The sequence below is a fragment of the Papio anubis genome, chromosome 18 (assembly GCF_008728515.1).
Source record: "Papio anubis isolate 15944 chromosome 18, Panubis1.0, whole genome shotgun sequence".
Classification (NCBI taxonomy): Eukaryota; Metazoa; Chordata; class Mammalia; order Primates; family Cercopithecidae; genus Papio; species Papio anubis.
In genome coordinates this window covers 48,338,281-48,352,812 of record NC_044993.1, presented here as the reverse complement: position 1 = coordinate 48,352,812, position 14,532 = coordinate 48,338,281, and the positions used below count along the sequence as shown (strand labels likewise).

At 55.8% G+C, this 14,532-nt stretch overlaps 1 protein-coding gene across 5 annotated transcripts in view; it reads right to left on the bottom strand.

Annotated features, from left to right (window-relative positions):
* Window positions 1-3,194: 3,194 nt before the first annotated feature.
* The window catches only part of NSMCE1 (NSE1 homolog, SMC5-SMC6 complex component), a 44,724-nt gene continuing 33,386 nt past the window's right edge, over window positions 3,195-14,532 (bottom strand). For 3 of the 5 annotated variants that reach the window (XM_009196192.4, XM_009196193.4, XM_017953261.3), the window contains exons 3-8: window positions 12,941-13,062; window positions 12,056-12,133; window positions 10,878-11,024; window positions 4,925-5,041; window positions 3,922-4,042; window positions 3,296-3,436 (exon numbers count right to left, since the gene is read on the bottom strand). In XM_009196192.4, coding sequence (XP_009194456.1) covers window positions 3,357-3,436; window positions 3,922-4,042; window positions 4,925-5,041; window positions 10,878-11,024; window positions 12,056-12,133; window positions 12,941-13,062 — 665 coding nt within the window. In that variant the 3' untranslated portion in view covers window positions 3,296-3,356. Of the gene's footprint in view, window positions 3,437-3,921; window positions 4,043-4,924; window positions 5,042-10,877; window positions 11,025-12,055; window positions 12,134-12,940; window positions 13,063-14,532 lie in introns of all 5 variants that reach the window. The other 2 variants (XM_003916703.5, XM_021931841.2) reach the window with 2 other exon arrangements.

Genomic DNA, 14,532 nt, shown 5'->3' with positions numbered 1-14,532 from the left:
TGGCAGGCCCCATGGCCCATCTGTAGCGTAGTGTGACAGACAGCTGGGCATGGGAGGCCACGTTCATTAACGTATGGTATCCTGGCCAGGAGGCTTCCAGCAAATGTCCCTTGTCAGATGAGGAACGGGAAAAGGGGAAATGGCCCTGCCCTGTGGGTGAGGTTCCAGCGTTCCTAGGAATCCCAGTCTGAGGGTGACTTCAGCCCTCTGAGGAAGGTGGACTCTGAAGCCAGCTTGGAAGCCAAGCGCCGAACAGTTGGTCACAGACCAAGGAGAGGCACGTGCACGAGCCCCTGCCTGAGATGTGGCCACAGCAGTCAGGACACTGATACTGCCATCACAGACACAGGACACAGCTAGCAGGCCTGTCACTGACCAGATGAGGCCCCTGCCCTCATGGTATTTTAACATAATGGCGTCAGGCTGGGGTGCGGGGGGGGGGGGCAATAAGGACATGGGAATACAAGAAGACAGTGTCACGCCGTGATTAGTGCCATGAAAGCAACAGAGCAGGGTGACAGGGTGGAAAATGGCAGCCAGGGATGGACTGGTGGGGCCAGTTTTTTGATAGTTGACATTTGAAGAGCAAGAGCTTGACTAGGAATCCAGAATTGGCCATGAGACTTGAGGCCCAGCTCGTGACAGCAGGTACAGCAGCCCTGAGACAGGAAAGCCCCAGTCTGGGGACAGGGGAGGTAGGAGTCAGGGCGGCTGGGGCGGAGAGGGGGGATGGTAGGAAGGGGGATATCAAGGCCATGGGGCCTGGGGGACCAGCAGGGGAAGGCACTGGGGGGCTCAGCCTGGGAGGGACAGGTCTGCAGCTCCTGTGCAGACAAGGGCCTACAAGGGGACCCTGGGAAGCAGGCCAGTCCGTAATTCCTGAGTGATAAGGTCGGGGCACCGGCGGGGGAGCATGGCAGTGAAAGAGAAGGCTGGCGGGGTAATGAAGGCTTTGAATGCCAGGCCAGTGTCTGGAACTGCTCACGAGGGTTTTGGGTGAGTGCCAGTGTGTTGTGGGATGTTCACATCAGTGTCATCATGGAGGTGTTGGAGGCAGGAGAGACGAGCACCAGGGGGGCCGGTGTCCCCAGTGGTGAAGTGCCCAGAGGCTTCCGGAGTCCCCAGCCAGGACTGACTCGAGCACAGAGAATGAACGACCAGAACCACGGGACAACTGGGTCAGTCATGAGCTGCCCTGGCCCCTCCTGAAGGTGGTATTTGCTGGTTGGCTTTTTGCCTCCTGGCGTCCATCTTCCCTTCTTCCAGAACGGCACACTGATTGCACTCTGGAGAATGATCTCTGCCCCAGGGACGCGGTCCTGGAAGGTCTGTACAGCTCCTCCCTGGACTGGCATCTTGAGGGCACGTCGGGAGGAGCGTAGACAGGCTGGAGCTGACCCCCTGTGGCAGCAGCACCCACTGTCACAGAATTGTCTTGACATCCATGACCCTTATTCCAAGGTCTGCCATTCTAGACTGGTCTTGCCTTCCTGTCCTTTCTGCAAGCCACCTCATACGTTTCCAAAAAACCCCTGTTCTGGTGAGGCCAGCTGGGGCTGGCACTGGCTGAACACACTGGGCTTACCAATGGGCGTGTCTGTGCCCACTGATGAAGGGCTGGGCTGGGTCCCCGGCTGCCTCACTGATGGGAAGGTGGGCTTGAGGGCTCAGGAGCCCAGACTTGGTTCTGGGAGGGTGAGCCTCCCACCAGCAGGGGTCATTGGTTCACTGAGCCTCGGATACCTGCTCTACCCTGGGTTTATGGAGGTGAACAAAGGGGGATGTTCCTGCCTGCAGCCGGGGAGGCGAGCCACCAATCCAGTGTCCAGGTTCACTCCCTGCTGCCTCTGAGGCTATTGAAGATGCAATCACACCTTCAATTTGCTTAGGGAAAGGTCCCTGCTCCCTCAGCCACGTGGCCTGAGAGGGACGGCCCCACCCCTGTATTCGGGGTGGGTGTGATTTTCCAATGCCAGTCGGATCATCCTGTCCCCACCTCGCAGGTGTCCACATGGGAGCTATGGGCCATGAGGATGCTTGCAAGGGTGTGGGAGCCACCAAGTGAGAGCCGCCCTCTTCCTCCCGATCCCAGGCATGACGTGTGAGGCCCAGAGCATGGCAGCTATTTTGCTACCATGAAGAAAGCTGGATTTCTGGGAAACCACCTCGTAGGCCCCAAGCATGCAGCCAGCCCAGTGAACGCGCAGTAGACACAGAAATATGGCTGTGTGGTGACCTCGCTGGAGCCCCTAGACCAGGCCTCTCAAGTCCCCTGTGGCCAAGTCCTTCCTTGTTTCAGCCAGTCTGAGTTGGCTTTTCTGTCATGACTGAAGCATCCTGACTGATGCTGGGGTTCAACAGACACATGAAGATGGGGACTTAACAAGTGTGAGGAGGGAGGAAGCGCAGGGAGCGAGGGGCTGACCAGTGCCAAAGGGCGACCGGGTGCTAGCCAGGAAACAAAGCCGGACACCAGAGGGGAGGGTGCGCAGGCCCAGGGCGCTCTGTGCAGAGGCTCCCGAGCTGCACTGCACCCTGAGCAGTGGGTGGGGGAGGCGGTGACGGACGAGCAGGGGCCTCACCAGGGGCCACAGCCCTGCTGCAGCAGTGGGGGCGTCCAGGGGTCTTCCACAGGGAGCATGGAGGCAGGGTGTGGGCCGGGGCTGGCGCTCAGCCTGAGGCAGCAGCAGCAGGGCCGGAGGGCTACTGGCAGCTGGGCTGGACAGGATCTGGTGACCGTGGGATGCAGAAGGGTCAGGGAGAGGAAGCATTGAGGCTGACTCCCGGTCCCCGCTGGGGCTGCTGGATGGCAGGGCTGCCGGGCACCCACAGGGAGCAGAGGGTCCAGGGAGGGAGAGCACGTGTCCCGCCCAAATGCCCAGCCTCAGCCCATTCAGGCCAGTGGCACCTTGGGCCAGGGGAGAGTCCAGACTGGGGAGTTGGGGAGGCCAAGGTTCACACATCCAGGTGTGGGCCAGCCCAATCCTGCTGGGACAGCTGGTCACAGCTGGGACTGGAGGCAAGGCTGCCCTGAGCAAGGACAGTGAGCTGTCCTGAGCCGTTGCTGGGGGCTCTGCCGGTTTCACCTGCTGGAGCCCAAACCCAGGGGTTCTGAGTGATGACCGAACTCCAGGAAAGAAGGCAAGGTCACGACACAGAGCCTCACACACGGGCTCGAGAACACAGAGAGGGGCTGCAGCAACTTCCAGGACAGTTTATTCCAAAGCTGTGGACAGTCCACATTAAGAAGAAAGAGGTGACTCGCATGGAACCTGAAACACGGACGCCTCTCTTCCAAGAAGGGCTGCGGCGATCAGGCCACCCAAGGCAGCCAGTCCCTCAGCAGAGCACGACGGCTAATGCTGCCTGGACCGCAGGGACTTTTTGTTCGATTTTGAGATACCAGACTCCCTCTCCTTCTCAGGGTCGAAGACTTCTGTAGACAGAAAAGGCAGGAAAGACAGTGAACGGAGGGGCTGGCAGCACAGGAGCACCAGCTCGAGCCAGCAGCTATGTCTCCTGTGCCAAGGACTCTGTCCTAGGTCTACACCATTCTTCACTACCAACCCTCCCCAGCCCGTGAGGCAGAGTTAGCCCCAATTCAGAGAGGAACAAACTGAGGGAGCTGTGGACATGGCTGTCACATCCCCCTCCTGAGAGGGCTGCCAGAGAGGGAGCCTTGTCTAGACAAAATGCTCATAAGTGTTGGAATTTCTGCTGGGTTCTAGAAAGTCCTCTGGAACGGTGCACGCAGCTCAGCCTTTACTTCCTGCGGTGGCTGCTTCTAGGATTCAGGGTGCTAATGCGGACCCCCACACACCCTGGAGCCTTTCAGGGCCCTGCCTCCAAGGGCTTCCCCAGCACCAGGCCCTGCATCCTGCTGGCCCAGCCCTTCCCATGAGCACCTCAGGGCCCACGCACCTGGGATCTCGTGGGGCCAGTAGTCGTTGCAGTGGGGGCAGCGCGGTTCGGCGTTTGACTGGAAGTACTTGGCCACGCAGGGTAAGTGCATCCTGATCCCACAGGTTTCGCAGCTTTGACCCTGAAACAAGAAAGGCCAATGACGGCAGAGCTGGTGCACACCTCTGTGTTCTGCAAACCTCCGGGGAAGCCACAAGGAAAATGGGCAGCTGGTGGCATCGGGTTATCTTCCAGTCCCCAGATTAATACTGAAAATCCCAAACGCCTTAGTGCAGGGGAGTCTTTTGTTTGTTTGCTTGTTTGTTGCAGTGGGTTTTACTAAACAATTCTGAACACATGAACACAGTGACAGAAGCCGAGGGCTGGCAAGCTCCCGCACTCAGATCCTGCAGGTGGCGTGTGGACAGCCACAGCTTTTCAGAAGCTTATTTGCTGATGTGGATCAAAAGCTTTCAAAAAAAAATTGCACTTTGTCCCAGAAACCCCGCCCAAGGAAATAATCACCATGTGCCCAAGGATACAGGTGTACGAGGCCCATGAGAGCAATTGCAATTACAAACAGCTACAGCTGCAAAACGACAGAAACTGAAAGACACATCAGTGTCCACGCTGGTTCAGTGGCTGCAAAGCCCTGCAAACTGGAGGAGACCACTCCAGAAAGCAGCAAGTGATAGAGACACTCTGCCAAATACTCTGCCACAAAACTGCCAAGATAATGCAGGTTGCACAGAACACTCAACCTTCCTGAGAAAAATAAAGTAAGCGAGAGCCCTTGGACCCCAGCAGCAGAACCAGGGAGGAGAGAGGCAGTGCGTCCCTGCAGGCCACCGTGGGGAGGCGTCCTCTGACACGTCCTGGGAGATGGCCTCCAGGAGCTCTTGTGGGAGGAGGCGCCGGCAGTGCAGGAGGGCTGGGTCCAGAGCCAGGATTCGGGAAGTACCTGTGCAGAGCCCCAGGAGCTGAGGGCCCAGCAATGAGCTCCCACGCCCTGCCCAGCAGGTACCTGGATGAGGAGGCTGTGACAGATATTACAGATCTTCACTGCGTCGGGGTACGTCTCCCGGATGTATTGCTCCATTTCCAGGATGGCCCGGCCATGCAGGGTGAACTCCCCTTCCTTCTGCAGGGACACACGGGAGGTGGCCACCCTCAGCCAGGCCCTCTCCCCATTCACTACCTCTGTTCCCTCTGTGATCCCACAGCCCAGTGCTCAGGAAGACACAAGGGTCTAGGCACCTTTGCACCAACCCTAGACAACGGGCATCAGCCACGTCCCCCTAGCAGAGCCTCAGCAAGGGAAACTGAGGCAAAGGCCCAAAAGGCATGGAGGCACAGCTCCCCGACACCCCCCCTTTCTCAGCACCTGTTGTGCCTTCAGACGTGACTGCTCTGTCTGCACAGCAGCCCCGAGCGAGGCAGTCACAGCCCTCCTGCAGATGAGGACGCTGAGGCCCACAAGGGGTCAGTCTCCCCAGGGCACAAACCCGAGCACCCACTGCTTCCATCCGCCACCCATCCCACTCCCAAAAAGCAGCATCCCCGGTGCCTCCCAGCACTTCTGCCTCCAACTGCAGTAGGGACCCTCAGAGATCATTTCCGGCCACATCACTTTACAGACGGAGCTGGAAGGAGTCTGGAGAGGGCAGACGGGCCCCATCACACCATGGGCAGTGGAGCCTCCAACGGAAGTCAGGCCTCCTGGTTCCCACGCCAGGGTGCGGTCACCCATCATGCATCCTGAACACCCTGGGAGAACCAGGAAGCACATGAATAACACAGCTGCCCAGGCTGACCCTCCTGCCAGGTCACAGGAGAGAGGCAGCACTGAGGGAGACCCAAGGGAGGCAAATGACACGGACCCAGGACACGGACCCATGCAGGCTGATTCCAGTTTCTCCACAGTCAGCTCATGCATCGGACGTGAACCGCGCCAGGAGATGGCGTCACTGAAGCCTGCGAGTCACTCGAGTGCTCAGCTGCCTTTCCTGTTATTTTCTAATTTTTACAAGCAAGAGCTGTCACTCCCATTTTTGTTTTTTGGTTTTTTGGTTTTTTTTTTGAGATGGAGTTTTGCTCTTGTTGCCCAGGGTGGAGTGCAATGGCATGATCTTGGCTCAGTGCAACTTCCGTGTTCTGGGTTCAAGCAATTCTTCTGCCTCAGCCTCCAGAGTAGCTGGGATTACAGGTGTGTGCCACCACCAGCTAATTTTGTATTTTTAGTAGAGATGGGTTTTGCCATGTTGGCCAGGCTGGTCTTGAACTCCCGACCTCAGGTGATCCACCCACGTTGGTCTTTCAAAGTGCTGGGATTGCAGGCATGAGCCACCGTACCTGGCCCACTCCTGTTTCTGACAGGTAGAGCCCCCCCACCCCATTCCTGCCTCCATCCCCAGAGTGCAGTGTGGAGGGGGTGTGCTTGCATAACCTGCGCTTGCAGTGCATTCACTCTGGAACACCAGTAGAGGGGCTGGGTGAGCACAGGAAGGGAGGCAGGGTAGAGGCATGGGGTTGGGGCAGGGACAGCCGCTGTGGGAGCAGTGGAGGGAGGCCAGGGTACCAGGTGCTTATGCCCTGCACCGCGGCTGTTGGTGCACAGGGGCTTTGTGTTCTCCAAGTGCTGTGGGCAATGGGAGGATGTGACCAGCCCTCAGGCCGTCCTCAGTCCTCGGTCCCATGGCTGTTACCTTCCCCAAAACTCCCAAATCCATCACGGCACCCCACCTCCCTGGCTACCACCCACTTCCACCCTCCCCTCCAGATCCATCACGGCACCTCACATCCCCGGTCACTGCTGCCTTCCACCCTCCTCCAGATCCATCACAGCACCCCACCTCCCCAGCCTCCACCCTCTTCCACCCTCCCCTGTTCCTGCAGCTCTCTGAGCCCACTCTCCTCCAGCAATGCGCTTGCTACAAAACAAGCCTGGCCCTGTCACTCCCACCTCACCCCCGCCCGAGGGCTTCCCACCACCCTTAGAGGTCCAAGAGCCAAGCCCCTAATGCATGTATCTCCCGGGTTGCCCTCATCTGCTCTCCCCAGCAATCTTTGTGCTCAGATGGCCCTGGCCTTAGCTTCTTGAGCACACTCACTGGCCACAGGGCCATTGCTGGGCTGATGATCCTCCCACCCCAGGCTCCAGGCAACTCCCACACAGCCTTCAGCTTGAGTGTCACTTACTCAGCAGCTGAGGGCCAGTTCCTCTGGGACAGCTGTCATAAAGCCATGTTTCCTTTCCATCTGTACCTGGACTGCAGTGAGATGACCGTCTCACTGCTCTTGGGCTCTCCCTCTAGACCATGGCCCCGTGGGAGTGGCCACCAGCTCTGGTTTCGCTCACTCCAGTGTCTGCAGCACCTGCCGTGGGGCCCAGCACTTGGCAGGCCCACAGGAAGATGAAGTAGACCTTGCACTGATCCCAGAGGAGTGCCTCACACTGTGAGCAAGTCCAAGCTCAGACTGAGGCAGGAGGTGCATTTATTTATTTATTTATTTATTTATTTATTTATTTATTTTTTAACTTGCTTATTTTTGAGACAGTTTCACTCTTGTTGCCCAGGCTGGAGTGCAATGGCACAATCTCAGCTCACCGCAACCTTTGCCTCCAGGGTTCAAGTGATTCTACTGCCTCAGCCTCCCGAGTAGCTGGGATTACAGGTGCCCGCCACCACACCCAGCTAATTTTTTATATTTTAAGTAGAGACAGGGTTTCACCATGTCGGCCAGGCTGGTCTCAAACTCCTGACTTCAAGTGATCTACCTGCCTCAGCCTCCCAAAGTGCTACAATTACAGGTGTGAGCCACTGTGCCCAGCCAAGCTGCATTTACTGAACACCTACTATGCACCTGAAACTGCACCCAAGGCTCACCATTCATGACCCACTCAGTCCTCTGCGGGCCCATCAGGGGAGGGGTAGGAGGGGTGCCCTAGCCCTCAGAGAAGACGAGAGCCCAGGCAATCTCCCAGGCACCTCGCCACGACACTTGGAAGTCAGGACCTCTTGTAGGGAGCAGTCCTGGAGTGTATGGAGGTGCATCCATCAGCAGACGTCCAGCTCCCATGAGCCGCGCTTGCTCTCAGAGGCCTCTCTGCTGACCCCAACCACCCACCACCCCTGGGCCTTCTCCTGGACCGGCAGCTGCCTCAGCACCTCCACGCTGAGCCGGTCTCGCACAGGACTGGCTGTCTAGGAGTGACATGTCCTTGGGGTGATATGCCCACCTGGAAGGGCCTTGGCAGTGGGCCCCTGGCTGTTTCTGTGGGAAGCCCTGTGTCTGAGAAGCCAAGGATCAGACGCTGACGTGCGGTCTCTCTGATCGAGGTGCTGCCCTAGGAAGACCTGTCCTGGGTACATGAGCACCCCACCCCTGTTCTCAGCAGTTCCTCCAGAGTGCCGCAGACCTCAGGGCAACCCTTACCAGGCCATGTAGGTCAGAGAGCACTGGACCCTCACAGACACCTGGAGCTGGCAGTGTCTCCATCCTGCAGATGAGGAAACAGTCTCTGCAACAAGAAGCTGCTCGCCACAGGCGGCAGAGGAACCTGGAGGAGTCTCACTACGCAGCCCTGGCCACATGAGCTTTGTTCCTTCGTCCTCCTCAGGGCTCCAGCAGGCCAGGCAGTCAATAAGAAGCCTCTCCAGGGCGACTGCCCAGCACCAGTGCGGAGGGCCCCCTGCTACTTCTACAGCGCTCCTGCAGGTGGCAGCTCCCGGATCCTCTGTCCACCCTCCCTCGAGCTCAGAGGCGCCCTGCAGAAGGCGGTGCCAGCACTGCCACCGAACTGAGAAAGGCACAGAGTACAAGCGCCTGCAGCCACAGCTCACCCCCACAGACTCCAGGGCGGTGCCTCTCCTATCCACCACAGCCCTCTCCAGACACCAAGGGCAGACAAAGGGCAAGTCAAATCATAAAGCTGGGGGCACGCCCTGCAAGCCATGCACAATGGTGGTGGCGTGTGCTAGGCACGCATGCTCTTGGGTGCAAAGCAGGCTGCAAAGTGTTGTGAAATGGAATGTTGGGGCACTTGGCTCTAGGGGCTGGGATAACAGGTGACTTCAGTGGGTTTCTTTATGCATCTTGACATGTTCTAATTCTCCTATAACGAACAGGTATTTCCTGTAACATTTTTTGTAAGTTTTAAACTCCGTTCCTCTGTAACCTCATCTACCCGTTCAGTCATCCAATCAGCAAGCATTTATTGAGTGCCTGAGGTGCCAGGCACTAGATTCTGCAATGGGAATCAGCCATGAAGAGGTCATAACCCCTGCCCTTAAGAAACTTGGCCCATGGCTGGGCACAGTGGCTCACACCTGTAATCCCAGCACTTTGGGAGGCCGAGATAAGCAGATCACCTGAGGTCAGGAGTTCGAGACTAGCCTTGTCAATATGGAGAAACCCCGTCTCTTATTAAAAATACAAAAATTAGCCAGGCATGGTGGCACATGCTTGTAATCCCAGCTATTTGGGAGGCTGAGGCAGGAAAATCACTTGAAGCAGGAGGTGGAGGTTGCAGTGAGCCGAGATTGTACCACTGCACTCCAGCCTGGGCAACAAGAGCGAAACTCCATCTCAAAAAAAAAAAAAAAAAACTTGGCCCTACGAGGGGCTGCAACACAAGCGAGAATGGTCAGTTATAACCTCAGCAGACCTTAGAACATTCTCTAGTACCAAATACAGCCCGGAGGGCAAGAAAAACTGTGACAAAGCCATTGATGGGAGCTGCAGTCCCCAAACTGGGGCCTGAACTCGGCCCTGCCACTCTCAGGGTGTCCGATGTCATCCAGACCCCTGAGCTGTCAGCTAAAAACTAAGCTATGGAGCCACTGCAGGACAGCAGGCAGCCTCCGAGACAGGACATACGGGAATGTGCCCAGCAGATCCTGCACTCACCAGGAGCTCCCAGCCCTGACCTCACCCCTGTGACCTCTGCCCTCACCCCGTGACCTCTCCACCCTTTCTTCCCATCAGGTACCCCAGGAACTGAATTTGGGTCAGGTTCCTGGTACAGGCCCACCCTACACAGAAATTAGTAACTCAGAACACAGACTTCCCCAATCCGGAGGCAAGCCTTCCTGAAAAGGAAGTGGAGAATCGCTGCAGCCACAAGCAGCAGCCTCTGGCCACAAGTCCGACCACCAAGTGAGGAAGCAGGAACCCGACGTGAGCGCGTCCTCAACACACACGGGCACGAGCACCTGGGAGGGCACAGCTATGGTCAACTCAGCAAACACTACGCTGTTGAAAACAGGGGTGCCTTTTGTGGAAAAAGAACTGAAACATTTGTTCTGCTCCATTCAGCAGGACTAGACGTGGGGGCGGGGCAGCATCTAGAAACTGGAGCTGCAGTGTGGCCTGTCCCAGACGTCACAGCTCCTTTCCTAAAGCTTGTCTGTGCCTCTTCTAAGCACTGACCCTGAGGAACTCACTGCTGACAAAAACAACAGTGGTAACGTCGCCAATTCCTCTGCTGCCTCCCCCATGAGCCAGCCATCGCAGCACGGAGCACGTTACTGTGAGGTCCCATTCCTGCTCCTGACACACCCAGCCCCAAAGGGGAAATGACAACTTCCCTCTTACAGGGAACCTGAGGTCACCTGGCTCAGGGTTCAGACCCGGGTTAGACATCACAGCTACACTCTCAGCCACGGAACTGCCCTGCCTTGCAGTCTGTGGGCTAGAGGCTTGGTCCCGGGGCCCAAATCCCGGGTGCAGCTCCTGGCTCTGCCATTCTGGCTGTGGCATCCTCAACACATCATGTGGGTGAACAGGGAGTGGGAGGCAGGAGAGGTGAGGCCCAGATCCTCCCCACGGGGTCACTGCTGGAATGCGTGAAAGCAGATAAGGGATCTGAGAAGGCTGGGCTCCACAGACATCAGTTGGCTAGAAATACGATTTTGGAGACAAAACTGCTATTCACTCGAAAGAGTGAGCCGGACTGGAAAACCATGAGACAGTACCTCAATTAGCCACTTGTTTTGGACAAACTTCTGCAGCACCTGCTCCGCTTCCTTCTTCCTCATCTTCTTGCCTTTAAGTTGATCAACCAGGTTCAAAATGTTTGTGGAAGACGCAAAGCCAGTTTCTGAGTCAATAATTAGTTCCAGCTGGAAGAAAGAGCAGGTACCATGCTTCTCTATTAAAATGGCAAAAATAACTTTTAAATGGTAATACTAAGTCTGGCAGGGGTGCAGTAAGACCACTCAGATCACAGGCAGAACTGCACACTGGCATGGTATTCGGGGAAAACAATGTAATATGCATCAAGAGTCAGGACTGTGCTCAGTTCTTTTGACTCAGAGGTCACTTCGATAACATCCTCCCAAATAAATCATCTTAATGTCCCCAAATCAATAAGGGTCACCTTGCCTCACGGCTGGCCTCAGAGGCAGCGAGAGACAGACACGGCAAGCAGGAACCTCTGGAGAAGACAGGTTCCTGCACACGCAGATGTGTGCTCAGCTCAGCACCTGCTCCTCAACCCTGGCAGCTAATAAACCCCAGGAGAAGACCTCAAAGGAATGATTCCAACACCTGGTTCTCAGAGATTCGGATTCGACAGATCGCAAGTGGGGCTGAAATGTCTGAATTCTTTCTCACCTCTGCAGGTATGTAGGCCTGAGAACCACTCTTAGCCATATGTTTGACCAGAGGGCCGAGCAAGTAGCTCTGAAGCCTGGTAGAGCAATGCCGCTCAAATGTGCACATGCAAATGATTCAGTGGGCACCTGGCAAAAATGCAGATTCGGACTCAGCAGTCTAGGGTAGGGACTGGGACTGGGCCTTTCTAACAAGCTCCCAGGTGATGCTGCTGCTGCTGCTGCCTTTCCCAGATGGCACTTACAGCAGCCAGGTAGGAACGCCTGTTACTCCCAGGGAGGCCCTGCTCTTGCCCATCCAGCTGGGGCTCACACCTAGCCCAGCACTTCCTTCCCAGGCAGCCATGGGGGCCCCTGACAGCTGTGAATTCCAGATGGGTAGACAGTGATATCTCCCTGCAAAGCCTTTTCTCAGACAGCAGTGGGGGCCCACGGCCCCCCAGTGATCCTTGAAGACTGCCGTTGCCACTTCTAACGACTGAGACAGAACTTTCCCATAAGAAGCCCAGCCAATGGGCGACGGGGATTACTCCACTTACAGCCTTTCTAAACAGATCCAGTTCATTCTCTGCAAAATCCGTAGCCATTTTGGAAATTGAAGTTGTAGCAAGATTCACCTAAGAAATAAGTCAGCGCAACAGTCAGGCTGTGCCCTTCGCATGTTGGTTAACGTGTCGCTGGCTCTCCCTCCCTCCCCTCCTCCGTCTCTGGCCAGTCACTGAGCTCCTGTATCCAGGCACTGCGAGCCGCAGGATGGATCTGTAACCAGGCATATACTACAGACTTTATTCTTTAGCTCAGTCAACATGCTGGACCCTCAGAAGTTTCAGAACTCCAGAGGGTGTGCAGTATTTTCCAAACTCAGATAAATTTGGGAGATTTGTCTACATGTTAATGGAGCTTCAAATGCAAAAGGCACTGAGAAGTCCGATAGCAAGGAAATCTGCTTTGCCGTGTCTGACCAGCATTTCCATAGTTCTTTGCCTGTGTAATGTTTTTTCCAGGGAACTGAGTTTGGGAAACCCTGGACTAGAGTGCTCCTTTCTGAGTGTGAGCCTGGCTGGGAGCAGCCAAATGTCCTCTGACCAGCCCGAGGTGTCTCCTAGCCAGGGATGGGGCATGTCAGCTTCCCACTCCTGTGTTTCACCCTGATCCCTACCTGTGAGAGTAAATCTGAAAACCACGGAAGACCCCACGTGGGTCGCAATCCTTGACACTCCTACACACTGTTTCTTTTCATCGCTTCTATGTCTTATTCTAAGTAAAAAACCATTTCTCCCTTTATTCCTAATATTCCATACAAAGGAGTGACTTCTTTACAAAGAACTGTCCAAAAGAGAAATCAAACCAAAGCAAACACGGGCTGCCTGGGCCCTGTTCCAGCTCCTCAAAAACGCCACTAGAGGGCTCTGCCGGGCACTCACCAACGCATAAATGGGTCTCCCGTCATCTTCCGTGACTCCTCTCTTTATCTCAATATACAAGGACTCCAAGACACTGTTAATGTTGTTGATGAAGTCCTCCAACTTATCTACAGTGGCATTGCCTGGAAATAAACAGACCAAAAAAGGGGTGTGACGGGGGGGCCTCATCAAAAAAACGTAGCTTGCTTGAATCATTCCATCCCATCTCAACACGGGACAGCAACCCCAGACACGGGCGGAGGCTGCAGCCTCTTGGGTGAATGCCAGTGCCGCGTGGCTTCTTTCTTCCTGGAGTACTTGGAAGACAAACAGACAACAGATGGAGGGCGTTGTGAGGCAGGAGGGCCGGGGAGATGCTATCTGCAACCACGGAGGCTGCCGCGGGCTTCCTGTCTTTGCTCGCTGCCTCCCGATAAGAGTCTGGATCAGCACCTTCAGCGTATCACTCAATGACGTGCTCAGAGCGTGCACGAAGCTCCCGCTGCATGCACATCCCATCCCATCTCAGCCGTTCTACCTCGTCCCCAGTGCCCCGCGAGAGGCCTCTGTCCCTTTGCGTCCCCACACGTCTTAGGTGGAGCTTTATTCCTTTCTTTTTTTATTCAGTGTCCACTTATCCTCACTTACATGCCAGGCTTGTGCTAGGTCCTGGGCTGGAACAGTAAGAATAACAACAACCGGGGTGAGAAGGGCGGCTTGCAGCAAGCCCTCAGCATGGAGAGGCCCTGTCCCGGGCACCCTTTGTCATCATGAATCCACCCTCCAGCAGCTCTCTGGGCACAGGGAAAGAGGCTGAGACGCAGAGAGGTGAACTGACTCACCCAGAGTTGTACCACAAGGCCGGGGCTTTGACCTCTCTGTCACCCACCTCCCCTGGCCCTGCCAGCAGGACGTTCACAGCCCAGGGGCCACCATCCAGGTCCATCAGTCTGAGGAGGGGGCACCCACAGTATGGCCGGCGGCTCAGCTGAATGGACACTGATCAGCCAGGGAAGGAAGGAGGGCAGAAAGGCTGCGGTGGGGAAGGGAGCCAGATCACACAGGGCCTGTGGCCAGGGACAGCAGGGCCTTTCTCCTGCGGCACCAGGAAGCCTCTGAGCACTGGAAGCAGTGGAAGGACATGTCCAGCGCTGTGTACCTTTCATGCTGTGAGACAGTCATGTCTTTTGAGACAGTCTCACTCTTGCCCAGGCCAGAGTGCAGTAGTGCAATCTTGGCTCACTGCAACCTCCACCTCCGGGTTCAAGCAATTCACCTGCCTTAGCCTCCCGAGGAGTTGAGATTACAGGCGCCCACCACCACGCTCAGCTAGTTTTTGTATTTCCAGTAGAGATAGGGTTTTACCATGTTGGCCAGGCTGGTCTCGAGCTCCTGACCTCAGGTGATCCGCCCACCTCGGCCTCCCAAAATGCTGGGATTACAGGAATGAGCTTGTGCTGCGAAACTTTTTAAAGCAAGAGTATGTAGTACTGTTTTCACTGTTTTTATGTATTAAAATAAATAATTTCAAAAGATTCATGCCTTAGAAAATCATTTTGGAAAAAAAAACTGCAAGAAAAAACAGACAATCTGATACATTTCGTGTGAAACAA